Below are 14,840 nucleotides of genomic sequence, written 5' to 3' on the forward strand. Positions count from 1 at the left end.
AAGGTGGAAGACTAACATCTTCACTAACAGGCTAACATGCAGCAGTTATGGGAGCATCCATGCAGAGAATGAATACTGGTTGTCAAGGTTTTGGGTTGAGGTAGCTTCTGGAGGCTCAATGTTTTGGGTCAGGACTCTTTATCAATTCTATGAAGTTGGAAGGCTACATTGGTTAAAAACCACAGCAACAAAATTACTGTAACAGAAGCAGGCACGGTGTTGATTTTTGTGCAAAGTTGTTTATTCCCTAGTCCTTGGCACCATTGCCCGAGTTGAATACAAGTTACAGAAGGGTTTTGGGTTTGATCTTTTTTTTAGATCGACAGATTGCAAATTTCATCTAACCCAGAGAAAAGAGGATTCATACCTTGGTGGAATTAACAGGTAACAACCCATGACTTTGCAGTCTTCACGTTGGGGGACAAACATTCCGAGGAATACACAGGTTAGTTTCAAATAGAAGGGTAGAACTTGTAAAAGATGCTAATCATGAGGGACAAAATATTGGAAAACTAATGAGAATGACACAGAAAATTTATCAGGATCCAAAGGCCAGCTTCCAAACGTTTCAAAGAAAATTGCTGCAGAGATGTCAATGCTTGAAGATTTTCTAAATTCATCTCGTTCTAGAAGGATTGGAAACCTTTGAAAATAATGCCTTAGTTGAAGGAAAAAGACTCAAAGTGAAAAGCTACAGGGCAATTAGATTAACAGCTGTTTTGGGGAGAAGTTCAGTTGTCGGCAGAATCATAAACGGCAATGAGGAAGTATACAAGAGGGAGGTAGATCTGCTCGTTTAATGGTGTAACGACAACAACCTTGCTCTCAATGTCAGCAAAACCAAGGAGATGATCATGGACTTCAAGAAGAAGTCAGGGGAGCATGACCCAGTCCTCATCGAGGGCTCAGCAGTGGAAAGGGTCAAGAACTTCAAATTCCTGGGTGTCAACATCTCCAAAGATCAGTGCTGGGGCCTCCAAGTTGATGTAATCACAAAGAAGGCTCACCAGCGGATACACTTTGTGAGGAGTCTGAGGTTATTTGGTATGTCAACAAAGACACTCGTAAACTTCGACAGGTGTACCATAGAGAGCATTCTGGCTGATTGCATCACTGTCTGGTATGGAGGTGCCAACTCGACAAGAATAAACTCAAGAGGGTTGTCAACTCAACCTGTGACATCACATGTACCAGACATCACTCCATCGAGGACATCTACTTGAGGTGGAGGCCTCTATCTTCAAAGACCCCTGCCATACCATCAGGAAGAACGTACAGGAGTCTAAAGACAAGCACTCAGCGGCACAATGACAGCTTCTTCCCCGCTGCCATCCGATTCCTGAATAATCAATGAACCAAAGACACTGCCTTACTTTTCGTGCCCTATTATTTTTTATAGTAATGTTGTAAGATGGTTATAATATGAATGTTTGCTCTGTGATGCCACAAAACATTGAATTTCATGACTCGTTCATGACAATAAATCCTGATTCTGATGTTGGAATACATCATGTGATAAAATAGCTACTCATTTTGAAAAAGCGTAACAGAATCAAACTGTGAATATGTTTTATGAAAGGGAAATAACATTTGACACACATTCCAAAATTAATCAATAGAAAGAAATTCTAGATGTGTATTTGGATTTCCGGAAGCATTCGATAAATTGCCACATACCACTGGACAATGAAGATTTTTCTTCCTGAACACTTGAGTGTATTTTTATGGATTTTGGGCTGCTGATCATGAAAATAATCTTAAAACTTTCTTATCATGTACCATTTTTTAGATGTAACATTATCGTGATTTCCTATCATACTTTTGATGACATTTCAAGCATGAAGTACAACATGTCGTTGAAAATACATTTTCTGCATTCGCACTTAAAACTCTTCCCTGCTGATCTTGGTACAGTGGCATACATGGTGAAAGGTTTCAGTAGGACATTGCGACCATGGAAAAGTGGTAACAGGGAAACTGGAATCATCAATGCTGGCCGACTATTGTTGGACAATGAAATGAGAGGCATCAGATGCTGAGTACAAACAAAAATCAGTGGTAAAATATTTTTAGGCCAGTTGAACGAATGCAATGTGTCAGCATCATTATGCGATTAAACATGCTAAATTCAATAAAAGTTAGTTTAATGTTTCTCCAACTTCCCACGTGATACAGCAAATCAGCTTTGTGTTCAGCTTGAAGTTGTATATCATAACGCGCACTTTTTTTTCAGGAAGCAAACTTTTTGAAAAAGTTTGCTGTCCAGTGTATGTGGCCACATGATAGGTAAGAGCCCAGGGTATTTAAGTGAATGTATATGCATGAATTGAATATTGGTTCGTCACATACAAAATCAACATTCCGAAAGTGATGTGCTAATTGAGTGGAGTGCCTCAAGACTCTAATATTTACTGTGGAAGAAGGGGGAAATATGCAAGGTTTCCAGGTTGGTAATGACCAACACACACTGCAATAACTTAGACAAATTAGTGTACAGTAATTATTAAATGGAATAAAATGTAGAAAAGTGCAGTGTGAAGAATCAAAGGCAGGCAGTGAGCCAAAAGGAGAGACACTGCAAATTAGTGGAGGATCTTGTGCAAGAAACACAAACAATTTACTTCCTGAACCTGCATGTAAATTAGGATGCCAAATAACACACTGTGGCGCTCTGTACAGCTGGAGAAAGCACAGTCACCATACCAAAGGTCGTCAATGACTGTTTATTCAAATTCAGAGCATGCCCCTTTAAGGGCAGCACAGGCTCAGCCACCACATGCGTGGTGACATCATAATCGCTGCCCAGGGCGCGTGCTGGAGTCAAGGAGAACCCCTGACGACACCATCTTCCCAAGGCTGCCCCGCCACGTGGCGATACACGGAGGGCCAGTTCGCCATGAGAATGTGCGCCACCACACAACCCCCCCAGTACCAGCTACACGTCCCGCCGCTTTTGTGCCCGGCCTCGGCGATTGGGCACGGCCATCTGCACCGGCTAGGACGTCCAAATGAGCGGCTTTTAAGCAGTCCACAGTAAAAGGTTCCTCCTTCTCCCCCACATCCAGGGTGAAAGTCCCATCCGACTGCCGGAGAACCTTATACGGCTCTTCGTATGGGCGCTGCAATAGGGCCCTCTGTGGTCCTCTCCGGACAAATATAAACCACGCCACATCCAGTTCCTTGGGTCTATGGGATGGTCAGATGCCGTGGTGTGTTGGGGGTGGTGGGGTTAGGTTGGCCAGTCTCTTGAGGAGGCCCACTAGCAGCTCACCTTCTTTGGGCATCGCATTGGCCTCCGGGCCAAAAAATTCCCCTGGTAGGGAGAGTGGAGCATCGTATACCATCTCCGCTGACGAGGCTTGCAGATCTTCCTTGGGTGCTGTTCTGATCCCAAGGAGGACCCAGGGTAACTCGTCTGCCCAGTCCAGGCCGGAAAGTCTTGCCATCAGAGCAGACTTTAAGTGTCGGTGGAACCTCTCCACCAATCCATTGTGGCTGGTGGCCCATGGTGTGGTGGAGTGTTACCCCAAAAAGCTTCGCCAGCTGAGTCCATAGCGCGGATGTAAATTGGGTGCTTCTGTTGTTCGTGATGTGTGCCGGCATGCCGAAATGAGCAATCCACTGGCTGACCAGGGCTCTGGCACACATCTCCGCCGACACCTCATGGACTGGGATGGCTTCCGGGCACCTCATTGCTCTATCCACTATCGTAAAAAGACAGTGCAACTCCTTGGACACCGGCAGGGAGCCCACGACATCCACATGGATGTGCTGGAAACTCTGCGTTACCAAGTCAAAATGTTGGATAGGGGCCTGCATATGCCTGTGAGTTTTAGAAACCTGGCACCTGGTGCAGTTCCGGGCCAACTCCGCTGCCTCTTTTTTTGAGCCCATGCCAGACTAATCATTGCGCCATCATCCTCACGGTTGCCTTTATTGAGGGATGAGCGAGATCGTGGATCGAGCTGACAACCCTCGCCCTCCACTCCTGCGGAACTACTGGGCACGGTGGGCCAGTGGATGTGTCGCAGAGCAGCACCTGAGGGGAGTCGGGTAGCCGGATATCCTCAAGGTGCAGACACGAAATGGCGGTCCTGAGGGCTTGTGTTTCGGTGTCGTGCTGTTGGGCCTGCGCCAGTTGCGTGTAATTGAGGCCGGGAGCTAACGTGTTGATGGCTGGGCGGGAGAGCATGTCCGCGACCACGTTGTCTTTATCTGCCCTGTGCCGGATGTCCATGGTATATTTGGATACATAGGAAAGGTGCCGCTGCTGCCTGGCCATAGCCAGTGCTTGGGTGAGGGGCTTATGATCAGTGAAGACTGTGGAAGTTCTGCCCTCTAAGAAATAACGAAAGTGGCAGATGGCCAGGTACAGCGCCAGGAGCTCCTGGTCGAACACGCTGTATCTAAGCTCCAGTGACTGCAACTGCTTACTGAAAAAGGCCAGTGGGTGCCATTGCCCGTCCAGCCACTGTTCCAATACTCCTCCGACTGCCGTAGCCGAAGCATCGACCGAAAGCGCCGTGTGTGCTTCCGGACTCGTGTGTACCAATAATGTTGCCCCGGCGAGGGCCTGTTTTGTCACTGTGTAAGCCTCGTCTGCCTCATCCGACCAGACTAGAATCTTCTCCTTTGCCGCGATCCAGCGTATGGTGCAGCCATTGGGGATGAATCTATGATAGAAATTTACCATCCCCACAAATTCTTGTAGGCCTTTAAGGGTGGAGGGTTTGGGGAAACGCTGGACGGCTGCCACTTTCTCCGGTGCCGGAGCTGCCCCAGACGCTGTGATGGTGTGCCCCAGGAACTGCAAATTTTGTTTCCCAAACTGGCATTTGGCCTTATTGACCATGATGCTGAACTCTGCCAACCGGGCGAACAGGGTACGGAGATGGGCCTTGTGCTCTTCACGGCTGGCTACCAGGATGTCATCTAGGTAGATAAAGACAAAGTCTAAATCCCTACCCACCGCGTCCATTAGACGCTGGAAGGTCTGGGCTGCGTTCTTTAACCCAAACGGCATCCGGAAGAATTCGAATAGGCTGAAAGGGGTGATAATAGCGGTCTTTCCAATGTTGTCGGGGTGAACTGGGATCTGGTGGTATCCCCGCACTTAGTCGCCCTTAGAAAAGAACTGCGCGCCGTGGAGGTTGGCCGCAAAGTCGTGAATATGGGGGACTGGGTACATTTCTGGAGTCATAGTGTCGTTTAGCTGCCTATAGCCTCCGCAGGGCCTCCATCCATCAAATGATTTTGGGAATATGTGTAGAGGCGCCACCTTGGCACTGTCCGACCACCAGATGATGCCCAATTCCTGGAGCCTGGAGAATTCTTTCCTCGCTTGATTCAATTTTTCTGGTGGCAGCTGTGTAGCTCTGGTGTGCAACGGGGGCCTTGTGTGGCGATGTGGTGGAACACTCAGTGTCGGGGGAAAAGCGACATCGAAGCATGGCTCCAGGATGGCAGGAAACTCGCTGAGAATCTCAGCATACTCATCCCTGGCGGCAGCTACTGCGACAATTCTGGGCCTGTCGTCATCCGCCATGCCCAGTCACACTGAGCGAAAAGTACAAGCTTTGAGCAGCCTCCTGCCCCTCACGTCCATCAGCAGGCCATGAGCCCTCAGGAAGTCGGCACCAAATAGTGTGGTGCCCATCGAGGCCAGCACAAACCTCCAGGTGAATTTTTCTTCCCTGATATGTATCTGTGCTCTAAGGGTGCCATAGGTCGATTGTGAAGCCGTTGGCCACCCGCAGCGTTGGACCAGGAGATAGGGTACGAGTCTCCAGCGCTGTAGGGGGCAGGGCACTCAGCTTGGCCCCTACGTCCACCAGGAACCGGCGGCCTGTGGATCTGTCTGTGACATGAAGGAGGCTGTTCACGTGGCCAACCGTCGCAACCATCAACGATGGCTGGCCTGGTTGTTTCCCTGAAAATTGCAGGGTTGGCAGCACTTACGGGCTTGCGCTCCCCAGCACTGGTGGTAAAAGCACCATGTTGGCTGGGTTTCCTCTGGCTTGTGCTTGGGGCAGCCTGTGGTCGACAGGGTCCCGGTTTGGAAACCTGGCTGAGGGCCACCTCATTTTCCCGCTTTGTGCACCAGAGGGCATCTGCCCAGGCTGCGGCTTTACAGGGGTCAGTGAATTCCTCTTCAGCCAAATGTAACTGGATATCGTCTGGCATTTGTTCTAGGAAAATCTGACGGAAGAGGAAATATGGCTTGTGATCCTCTGCCACAGTCAGCATCTTGTCCATCAGGGCTGCGGTCACCTAACCCTTCCAGGTGTAAGAGCCTGGAAGCACATTGATGGAGGGTAAAGCCAAACTTTCCCAGGAGCAGGTTTTTGAGGGCGGTATATTTGCCCTCTCCTGGTGGCTGATGTATGGGGTTGTCCACCCTTGCTGCTGTCTCCTGATCCAGCGCAACCACGACATGGTAGATGTTGTGCACGTGGAATTGTGCCTCCGCCTGCCTGAACCATGTTCGTGGGCGATGTGGCCAGAAGGGGGGAAGTTTGAGGACTACGGCGTTTACCTCAGCTGTGTCCATCATTAATTGGGTCCAGAAAGACATCTGGGCCCATTGGGGTCACCAGTGTGGTGCCCTGCGCAGCAGGAGAAAGCACAGTCACCACACCAAAGGTCGTCAATGACTGTTTATTCGAATTCAGCATGCGCCCTTTTAAGGGGCAGTGCAGGCTCAGCCACCACGTGCCTGGTGACATCATAATCACTGGCCAGGGCACGTGCTGGAGTTAGGGAGAACCCCTGACGCCATCTTCCATTGGCTGCCCCGCCACATGGCGATGCACGCGGGGCCGGTTTGCCCTGAGAATGTGCGCCGCCACAACACTATCCTTTTACTGCTCGGGAGTTGGATTTGAAGAATAGAGAAGTTTTCTCATCGATTTGCAGGGATTGGTGAGGCCACATCTGGGGCAGTCCAGAGGAAGCTCACCGTACTCCTCCGGCGAAGAGAGCGTTTCCTATCACAAGCAGCTAGAGAGGAATTTGGGATTGATCTTATTGAAACACAAGGTCGGAAGAAGACAAAACAGCTTTGAGGTGTCTCAACTGAGAGGGAGCAGTCATTTTTTTTTAAAAATAAGCCCCTTTGAATTCTCTGACCCTAAGGCCCATAAAGGTCACATCAATGGAAGTGTTTAGAGGAGGTGGGTACAATCTTGAATGATCAGGGAACTGAGGTCTGTGAAACAAATGGTTATTGAAAGGCAGGGGGGCTTTGTTGATTGACCTATCCTGTGTGCAGTTGCTGGCCACAGCAATTCAGGAGGAAACCCCCAAGCTTTTGGGCTTTCTTGTAAGTGAAATAAAGAGCTGGGCCCTTTCAAGAGGAACTTTCTCCAGAGCGAGGAGAAACACGGAAGTCTGCAGGCGCTGCTGCGATTGCATTAAAAGGCAGAGGGAAAGACGGAGGAGCTCAGCTGGTCTTGCAGCGTCCGAGGGATGGAGAGAGACATCACGGGCGTTTGGGGGTCGGAGCCCTTCTTCAAGGGAGGTGCCAGAATGAAGACGGGTGCTAACTGGATAAAAGGAGGGGTGAAGTGCGGCAGATGAGTCCGTTCAAAGAGTGTGTGCTGTTGATTTTTAGGGAGTTGAAGGCGGGTCCGGAACAGCAGGGCATTTGCTCCCTGCCGGCCCAATCCCGCGCCGCTCCCGCTCTCTTCCACCGCTGCAGCCCGGGACCGGCCGGCGTTTCTCCCCCGGAATTCTCCGTGGGGCTGTTTCCTTCTTTCCTTGCTTACCTCGTTCACCTGCGAGGCCCGTCGCAGATCATTGGCCTCCAGGAGACCGAAGACATGGATCAGACAGTCCCGATTGAGGACGGGCACCGAGCTCGCTTCCATTCCCAGCAGCGGGAGCGACTGCGGCTGCGCCGCCTCGCCCCTCCTCCTCCTCCTCCCCGCGCCGCCACGCCCCTCCTCCTCCTCCTCCCCGCGCCGCCTCGCCCCTCCTCCTCCTCCTCCCCGCGCCGCCTCGCCCCTCCTCCTCCTCCTCCCCGCGCCGCCTCGCCCCTCCTCCTCCTCCCCGCGCCGCCTCGCCCCTCCTCCTCCTCCTCCCCGCGCCGCCTCGCCCCTCCTCCTCCTCCTCCCCGCGCCGCCTCGCCCCTCCTCCTCCTCCCCGCGCCGCCTCGCCCCTCCTCCTCCCCCTCCCCTTCCCTCTTCCTCCTCCCCTCTTCCTCCTCCCCTCTTCCTCCTCCCCTCTTCCTCCTCCCCTCTTCCTCCTCCCCTCTTCCTCCTCCCCTCTTCCTCCTCCCCTCTTCCTCCTCCCCTCTTCCTCCTCCCCTCTTCCTCCTCCCCTCTTCCTCCTCCCCTCTTCCTCCTCCCCTCTTCCTCCTCCCCTCTTCCTCCTCCCCTCTTCCTCCTCCCCTCTTCCTCCTCCCCTCTTCCTCCTCCCCTCTTCCTCCTCCCCTCTTCCTCCTCCCCTCTTCCTCCTCCCCTCTTCCTCCTCCCCTCTTCCTCCTCCCCTCTTCCTCCTCCCCTCTTCCTCCTCCCCTCTTCCTCCTCCCCTCTTCCTCCTCCCCTTCCCTCTTCCTCCTCCCCTCTTCCCCTCCCCTTCCCTCCCCTCTTCCCCTCCTCTCCTCCCCTTCCCTCTTCTCCTCCTCCCTGTCATGATAATGAATATGCAGGAGATGTATGCAGATAGAGGTGGAGCTATTAACCTGACGGGAGGTCAGAGGGCATGCGAGTGATGTATGCAGGCGCGGAATGGTGGAATAATGGAAGCAGAGAAATAAATACACGCTGATGTTCAACGGGTAAATCATGTGTTGATGGTGCTATCAATTTCACATTTCGGGCCACAAATGTGATATTGGCGACGAGGATAAACATTTTGGATTTTGAATCCGTGGCTTTGAGCTGGAACGTTTCATCATGGCAGTCACTGGAGCTGAATTTCTAGCACTTCGCGGTGTTCCTCATTTTGACCCGACGGGCGATGCAAGCACTGTGAGCGTGAAGTGGAAGGCATGGCTTGAAGAGTTTGAAGCTTACGCCGACAGTCGTGGCCTATTTCTCGATGGGAGTACGGCGGAGCAGAAAGCGCAGCGGAGGGCGTTACTTCTCTTCACCGCAGGACCTGCAGTTCTGGAAACTTTTAAGACGCTTTCGAATACTGGAAGGAAGGAGGAATACCAGAAAGCTGTAGATGCATTGAATGCACACTATGTGGTGACACCGAATGCCACATTTCAACGCCATTTGTTTCGCAAAACAAAACAGGAAGATGGGAAACAGTCACCCAGTACGTGACGAGATTGCGACAACTGGCTGTTGGATGCAATGACGTGGCAGCTGATTTGGACAACCAGTTATTGGATCAAGTCGTGCAGCACTGCAGATCAGACAAACTCAGAAGGCGACTGCTGGAAAAAGGGGGTGAGTTGAAACTTACCAATGCTTTAGCAATTGCTGCTGCATTAGAGGCTGTTGAGGGGCAATTTCATACCATGAAACTGAAAGACAACTCAAGCCAGCCCAGTAAAGGCAAAGTTGGTCAACAAGTAAATAGGCTCTCGCATAGCCATAGCCAGCCAAGAAATATGCCGACACGTGACTTGGAGTGTTACAGATGTGGAGACAGAGGTCATTTTGGAAAAGACCCATGCTGCCCAGCAAAACGCAAAGTTTGTAGAAAGTGTGGAGGTAAAGACCACTTTGCAAAGAAGTGCAAAAGCAAGTCAAATGCAAACCAGAATGGGAAGAGTACAGCTTCTAAGGGCAAAGCTTAGGGGAAAGGAAAGTCTCCTGGAAAGAAAGGCAATTATGGATAGAGAAAGCAAGGCACTATTCACCATATAGAAGGTGACCCAGAAAGTGACGATGATGACAACAACCAGGATGGGCAGAATACTATCAGTTTGCATTGAATGATGACCATCATGAGAAAGTCCCAGTGATAATTGGTGGTGTGACACTTCTGGTCATTGTAGACTCAGGCAGTGACAGTAATGTAATTGACCGACACTTAAAGAAGTGTTCAAAGAAACTGTATCCATACACAGCAACTAAGCCATTGCAGACCATTGGATGTTTCACTGCGACTGTTGAAGTGGTGACAAGCACACCGAAGCAGAGTTTGTTGTCATAGACGAGAGGGGAGAACCATTGCTGAGTAGCCTCATGGCGCAAGATCTGGCAATACTTCATATTGGAGCTCGTGTCAATTCAGTTCAGTCATACGAGGATATGAAGCAAGAATTCCCCGCAGTTTTTCAGGGAGTAGGAAAGCTGAAAGGTCAACAACTAAAGCTAGCAGTGGACAAAACGGTCAAACCCAAGGCGCAACCAGTGCGCAGAACCCCATTTGGACTTCATGGGAAAGTCGAGGCCAAAATCAAAGAGTTGATTGAGCAAGACATTATTGAACCTGTAGAACATTCAACGCAATGGGTCAGCCCAGTAGTGATCGTGCCCAAACTAAATGGTGACATGAGACTGTGTGTTGATATGAGGATGGCCAATGAAGCTATAATTCGAGAACGACACCCCATACCAACAGTAGAAGTACTCCAAGAGTTAACGACCAGTCAGGTGTTCTCAAAAATCGATTTAAAATGGGGCTATCATCAACTAGAGCTGGACCCAGAATCCAGGGACGTGACAACATTTGTGACTCACTATGGATTGTACCAGTACAAGAGACTATCGTTCAGCATCAATGCAGCTCCTGAGATCTACCAGTACAAAATCTATCGAGTGATTCAAGGCATTCCTGGAGTCGCCAACATTTCTGATGCGGTTACACAGGAAGAGCATGACAGATGGTTGAGGCTTGTGCTATCCAGACTACAGGGGGCAGGCTTTACTATGAATGGAGACAAGTGCCAGTTTGGTGTCACAGAGATGGACTTCATGGGGCACAGGCTTACACGGGAAGGACTGAACCCAGGTGATGCCAAGGTGAAAACTGTTGCCGATGCACGTGAACCCCAGAATGCAATGGAGATGAGGAGTTTCTTGGGATTGGTCAATTATTGCGCAAAGTTCATCCCTAACTTTGCTACGCTGGCAGAACCACTGAGGAAACTAACCAGGAAAGGTGTACCATTCCATTTTGGCCCTGAACAGAAGGAAGCATTCACAGCTCTAAAACAAAGTCTGACGAATGCCTATATTCTTGGGTATTATGATCCGGATGCACCAACCAAAGTCATAGTGGATGCTAGCCCTGTTGGTTTAGGAGTCGTGTTGGTCCAGACGCATGATGAGGGACCAAGAATCATTGCCTATGCCAGCAGATCTTTGACAGACGTTGAAAGGAGATATTCTCAGACTGAAAAAGAAGCACTCGGACTTGTATGGGCCTGCAAGAGATTCCATGCATATTAGTATGGCATTGAATTTGAACTCATCACGGACCATAAACCATTGGAGGTGATCTACGCCGCCAAGTCCAAACAGTATGCCAGGATAGAATGATGGGTGCTCAGACTCCAACTGTACAAGTACAGAGTAATCCACATTGCTGGGAAAGCAAACATAGCTGATCCGCTGTCCAGATTGTTGAAAGATGGATGCCCACCATCCAAGTCAGAACTGGGGACAGAAGCAGAGAGCTTTGTAGCTATCCAGTCGACACGGGGAGTTGTGACAACGAGGGAAGTCGAGAGAGAGTCCGAACATGACCCAGAACTCATAGAAGTTAGAGAATGTATCCAAAGTGGACAATGGGACAAGTGCACTCACAAGGCATATGTTCCCATTAGAGATGAACTTTGTAGCATCGGGCAGTGTGTGTTGAGGGGGTGTAGATTGGTGATACCACAGAAGTTGAGACCGGAGATCGTATCATTAGCTCATGAAGGACACCTAGGTATTGTTGGTACCAAGCAAAACCTCAGGAGTAAAGTATGGTGGCCAGGTTGTGATAAAGACACGGAGAAATTTGTCAAAACCTGCCATGGGTGTCAACTCACAAGTAAGAGTAATTTCCCCAGAGCCGATCCGGAGTATGCAACTCCCGACAGGACCGTGGATCGATGTAGCTGTTGACTTTCTCGGACCTTTACCAACTGGCGAGTCAATCATGGTAGTGGTGGACTACTACAGCAGATACTATGAGTACTCTGTGATGAGGTCAACGACCACTGAAAAAAACGATACAAGCATTGGCAGAGATCTTCGCGAGACATGGACTGCCTGTTACGCTATACTCTGACAATGGTCCACAGTTCATCTCAGAGACATTTGCTGAATATATGAGGACCACAGGCATCCACCATCACAAAGTAACTCCTAAATGGCCGCAAGCCAACGGAGAAGTAGAAAGACAAAATCAGTCCATCGAAAAACGACTACGGATCACTCATACAGAAGGACAGAACTGGAGAGAAGCATTGCTATCCTATGTAGCTTTCTATTGGGCAACTCCTCATGTAACCACAGGAAAAAGTCCAGCAGAAGTACTCTTCGGGAGGAAAATACACACAAAAATGCCCGAACTGAAGGAAATCAGGGACGACCAGGAGATGAGGGACCACGATGCTGAAAAGAAGGGGGCAGCAAAGCTGGATGCAGACTCGAGACATGGGGCCAGGTACTCAGACATCATGCCTGGAGATAATGTTCTTGTGAGGCAAGAGAGTGGTGGTAAGCTAGACACACCATATTACCATCAACCCTACACTGTTGTATCCAGAAGCGGCAGTATGGTGACAGTCAGGTCTCCAGCTGGAGTCCTCTACAAAAGAAACGTGTCTGGTGTCAAAAAGTACCAATCCAGAGCGGCACCAAGTGAAGTGGTTGGAAATCCAGTACGAGTTGCTCAACCTGAGGGACCAGACGATGTTCCAGAGGTAGTTACTAGTTTTCCCGATGGTGGCCAGAGTACCAGAAACACCAGAGGCCGTAGCGAACAATGTTTCCGGTGCTGAGGGTGAGCAACTAAGTTGCGACAGTAGCATTGCAGGAAGGCTGAGATGGGACAGGAAACCACCTAAGCGATATGAAGATTTTGTGCTATATTTCTAATCGTGCCCGCATTATCATGAAAGTGAAAGTTTGTGATAGTTGGAATGAGTTTCAATGAAGAAAAAAAGTGCATTGATTCAGTGGAAGCGCAGTAATGATACACGCTAAGGAAAAGTGGAAATGTGTGGTGATTGTGGAAAAAAAAGAGAAATAATGTAAAGGGTGTACGCCGAACGCTGCCCTTGTGAAACACGCAGTGAATGCGTATATGTGGATGTCAGGAAGGAGACCATCATGAACTCCGAGAAAGAGACCTTTGTGAAGTTGTGCTATGATTACCTGGATCATCGCTGTTTTGTTGTGTTTAGCGTTATTAGAAAAAGAAAACTGTGCGCTGAACATTTATTTTATACTTGACGTGGTTTGACTTTGGAACATCAGTAGCAGTAACCAACAATCAGAAGTATTTTGATGCAGGAAGAGGAATGATAATGGGAACATTTGGACATTGATTTTGATAAATACATCATAAAGTACATGTATGAGTGCTGTAAGAATTGCTTTTTTGTTTTGGTCGACTATTTGCTATTAAATGAAAAAAAAAATGTATAATTTTAAATGTGTACATTTTGCATATGAGGTGACCATTGTATTAGTATAACTACAGAAGAAATATCGAGCCATTATATTACATTTGGTTATAACATGGTTACGTTACATTTTGTGAAGAGGGAATTTGACGTTGCTTTTGTTGGTTTGAAGGCAGAAAAATGCTATTAATAGTGTTAAAGTGTTTGCATTTAAACAGAAAGAAATACAGCAATGTATTATGTTTGGTGATATTCATACAAGATATACACTTAGATTGAAAGGTTAAGACACATAAAGATATAAAGTTTATTTCCGGTGAAAGGAGGGATGTCATGATAATGAATATGCAGGAGATGTATGCAGATAGAGGCGGAGCTATTAACTTGACCGGAGGTCAGAGGGCATGCGTGCAATGTATGCAGGCGCTGAATGGTGGAATAATGGAAGCAGAAAAATAAATACATGCTGATGTTCAATGGGTAAATCATGTGTTGATGGTGCTATCAATTTCACATTTCGGGCCACAAATGTGACACTCCCCTCTTCCCCTCCTCTCCTCCCCACCCCGCCCCTTCTCCTCCCCTTCCCTTTTCCTCCTCCCCTTTTCTCCTCTCCTCCTCCCCCTCCTCTCCCCTCTCTACGCCTTTCCTCCTCCCCTCTTCCCCTCCTCCCTTCCCTCCTCCTCCTGCCCTCCCCTCTTCCCCTTTCTCCTCCTCCCCTCTTCCCCTCCTCCCTTCCCTCCTTCCCTCTCCTCCTCTCCTCCCCTTTCCACTTCTCCTCCTCCCCCTCCCCTCTTCCCCCTCCTCCTCCCCACCCCTCCCCTCCCCTCCTCGCCTCGATGGCAGCCCGGAAGTCTCAGAGCTGCACGTCACCAAACCCAAACCCTGCCAGCGTGGGAGCGCCCGTCGCAGCCGAGCCAGTGCCCGAGACCGACCGGCTGGGCAAATGGCCCAAAGTCGAGCCCCGAACCATCAGGTGCAGCTTCAACTCTGGGTGCGTGACTTGCCCGTCTCCGCACACTCCTGCATCACCGATAGATTTGCAGCATGAGGACCCACAATTTTTTTTTAAAAACCCTCCTACCTTCATTTAAACAGAGCAGCCTCCATCATTTCCTCTCATCTACTGTCTCGAAAAGTTTCACGTTCAATGTTAAAACTTCTGCCTTCAGCCACCAGATGGAAATGTGCTGCAAACCTCATTTGCACAGAGCCCCTCTCTCCGTTCACTTACTGGCATCTTCATACTCCAGCTTATTGCTCTGTGATGACTGCATTTCTTTGGCTTGGCTTCACAGATGAAGATTTATGGAGG

At 49.4% G+C, this 14,840-nt stretch overlaps 1 protein-coding gene across 3 annotated transcripts in view; it reads right to left on the reverse strand.

Moving 5' to 3' along the window:
- Positions 1 to 7,884, reverse strand: part of fbxw12 (F-box and WD repeat domain containing 12) — a 42,672-nt gene extending 34,788 nt beyond the window's left edge. For 2 of the 3 annotated variants that reach the window (XM_069939786.1, XM_069939787.1), the window contains exon 1: positions 7,767 to 7,884. In XM_069939786.1, the coding sequence (XP_069795887.1) occupies positions 7,767 to 7,868 (102 nt within the window). In that variant the 5' untranslated portion in view covers positions 7,869 to 7,884. The remainder of the gene's footprint in view (positions 1 to 7,766) is intronic. The other variant, XM_069939789.1, reaches the window with a different exon arrangement.
- Positions 7,885 to 14,840: the final 6,956 nt, after the last annotated feature.

Source organism: Narcine bancroftii, chromosome 5 (genome assembly GCF_036971445.1).
Source record: "Narcine bancroftii isolate sNarBan1 chromosome 5, sNarBan1.hap1, whole genome shotgun sequence".
Classification (NCBI taxonomy): domain Eukaryota; kingdom Metazoa; phylum Chordata; class Chondrichthyes; order Torpediniformes; family Narcinidae; genus Narcine; species Narcine bancroftii.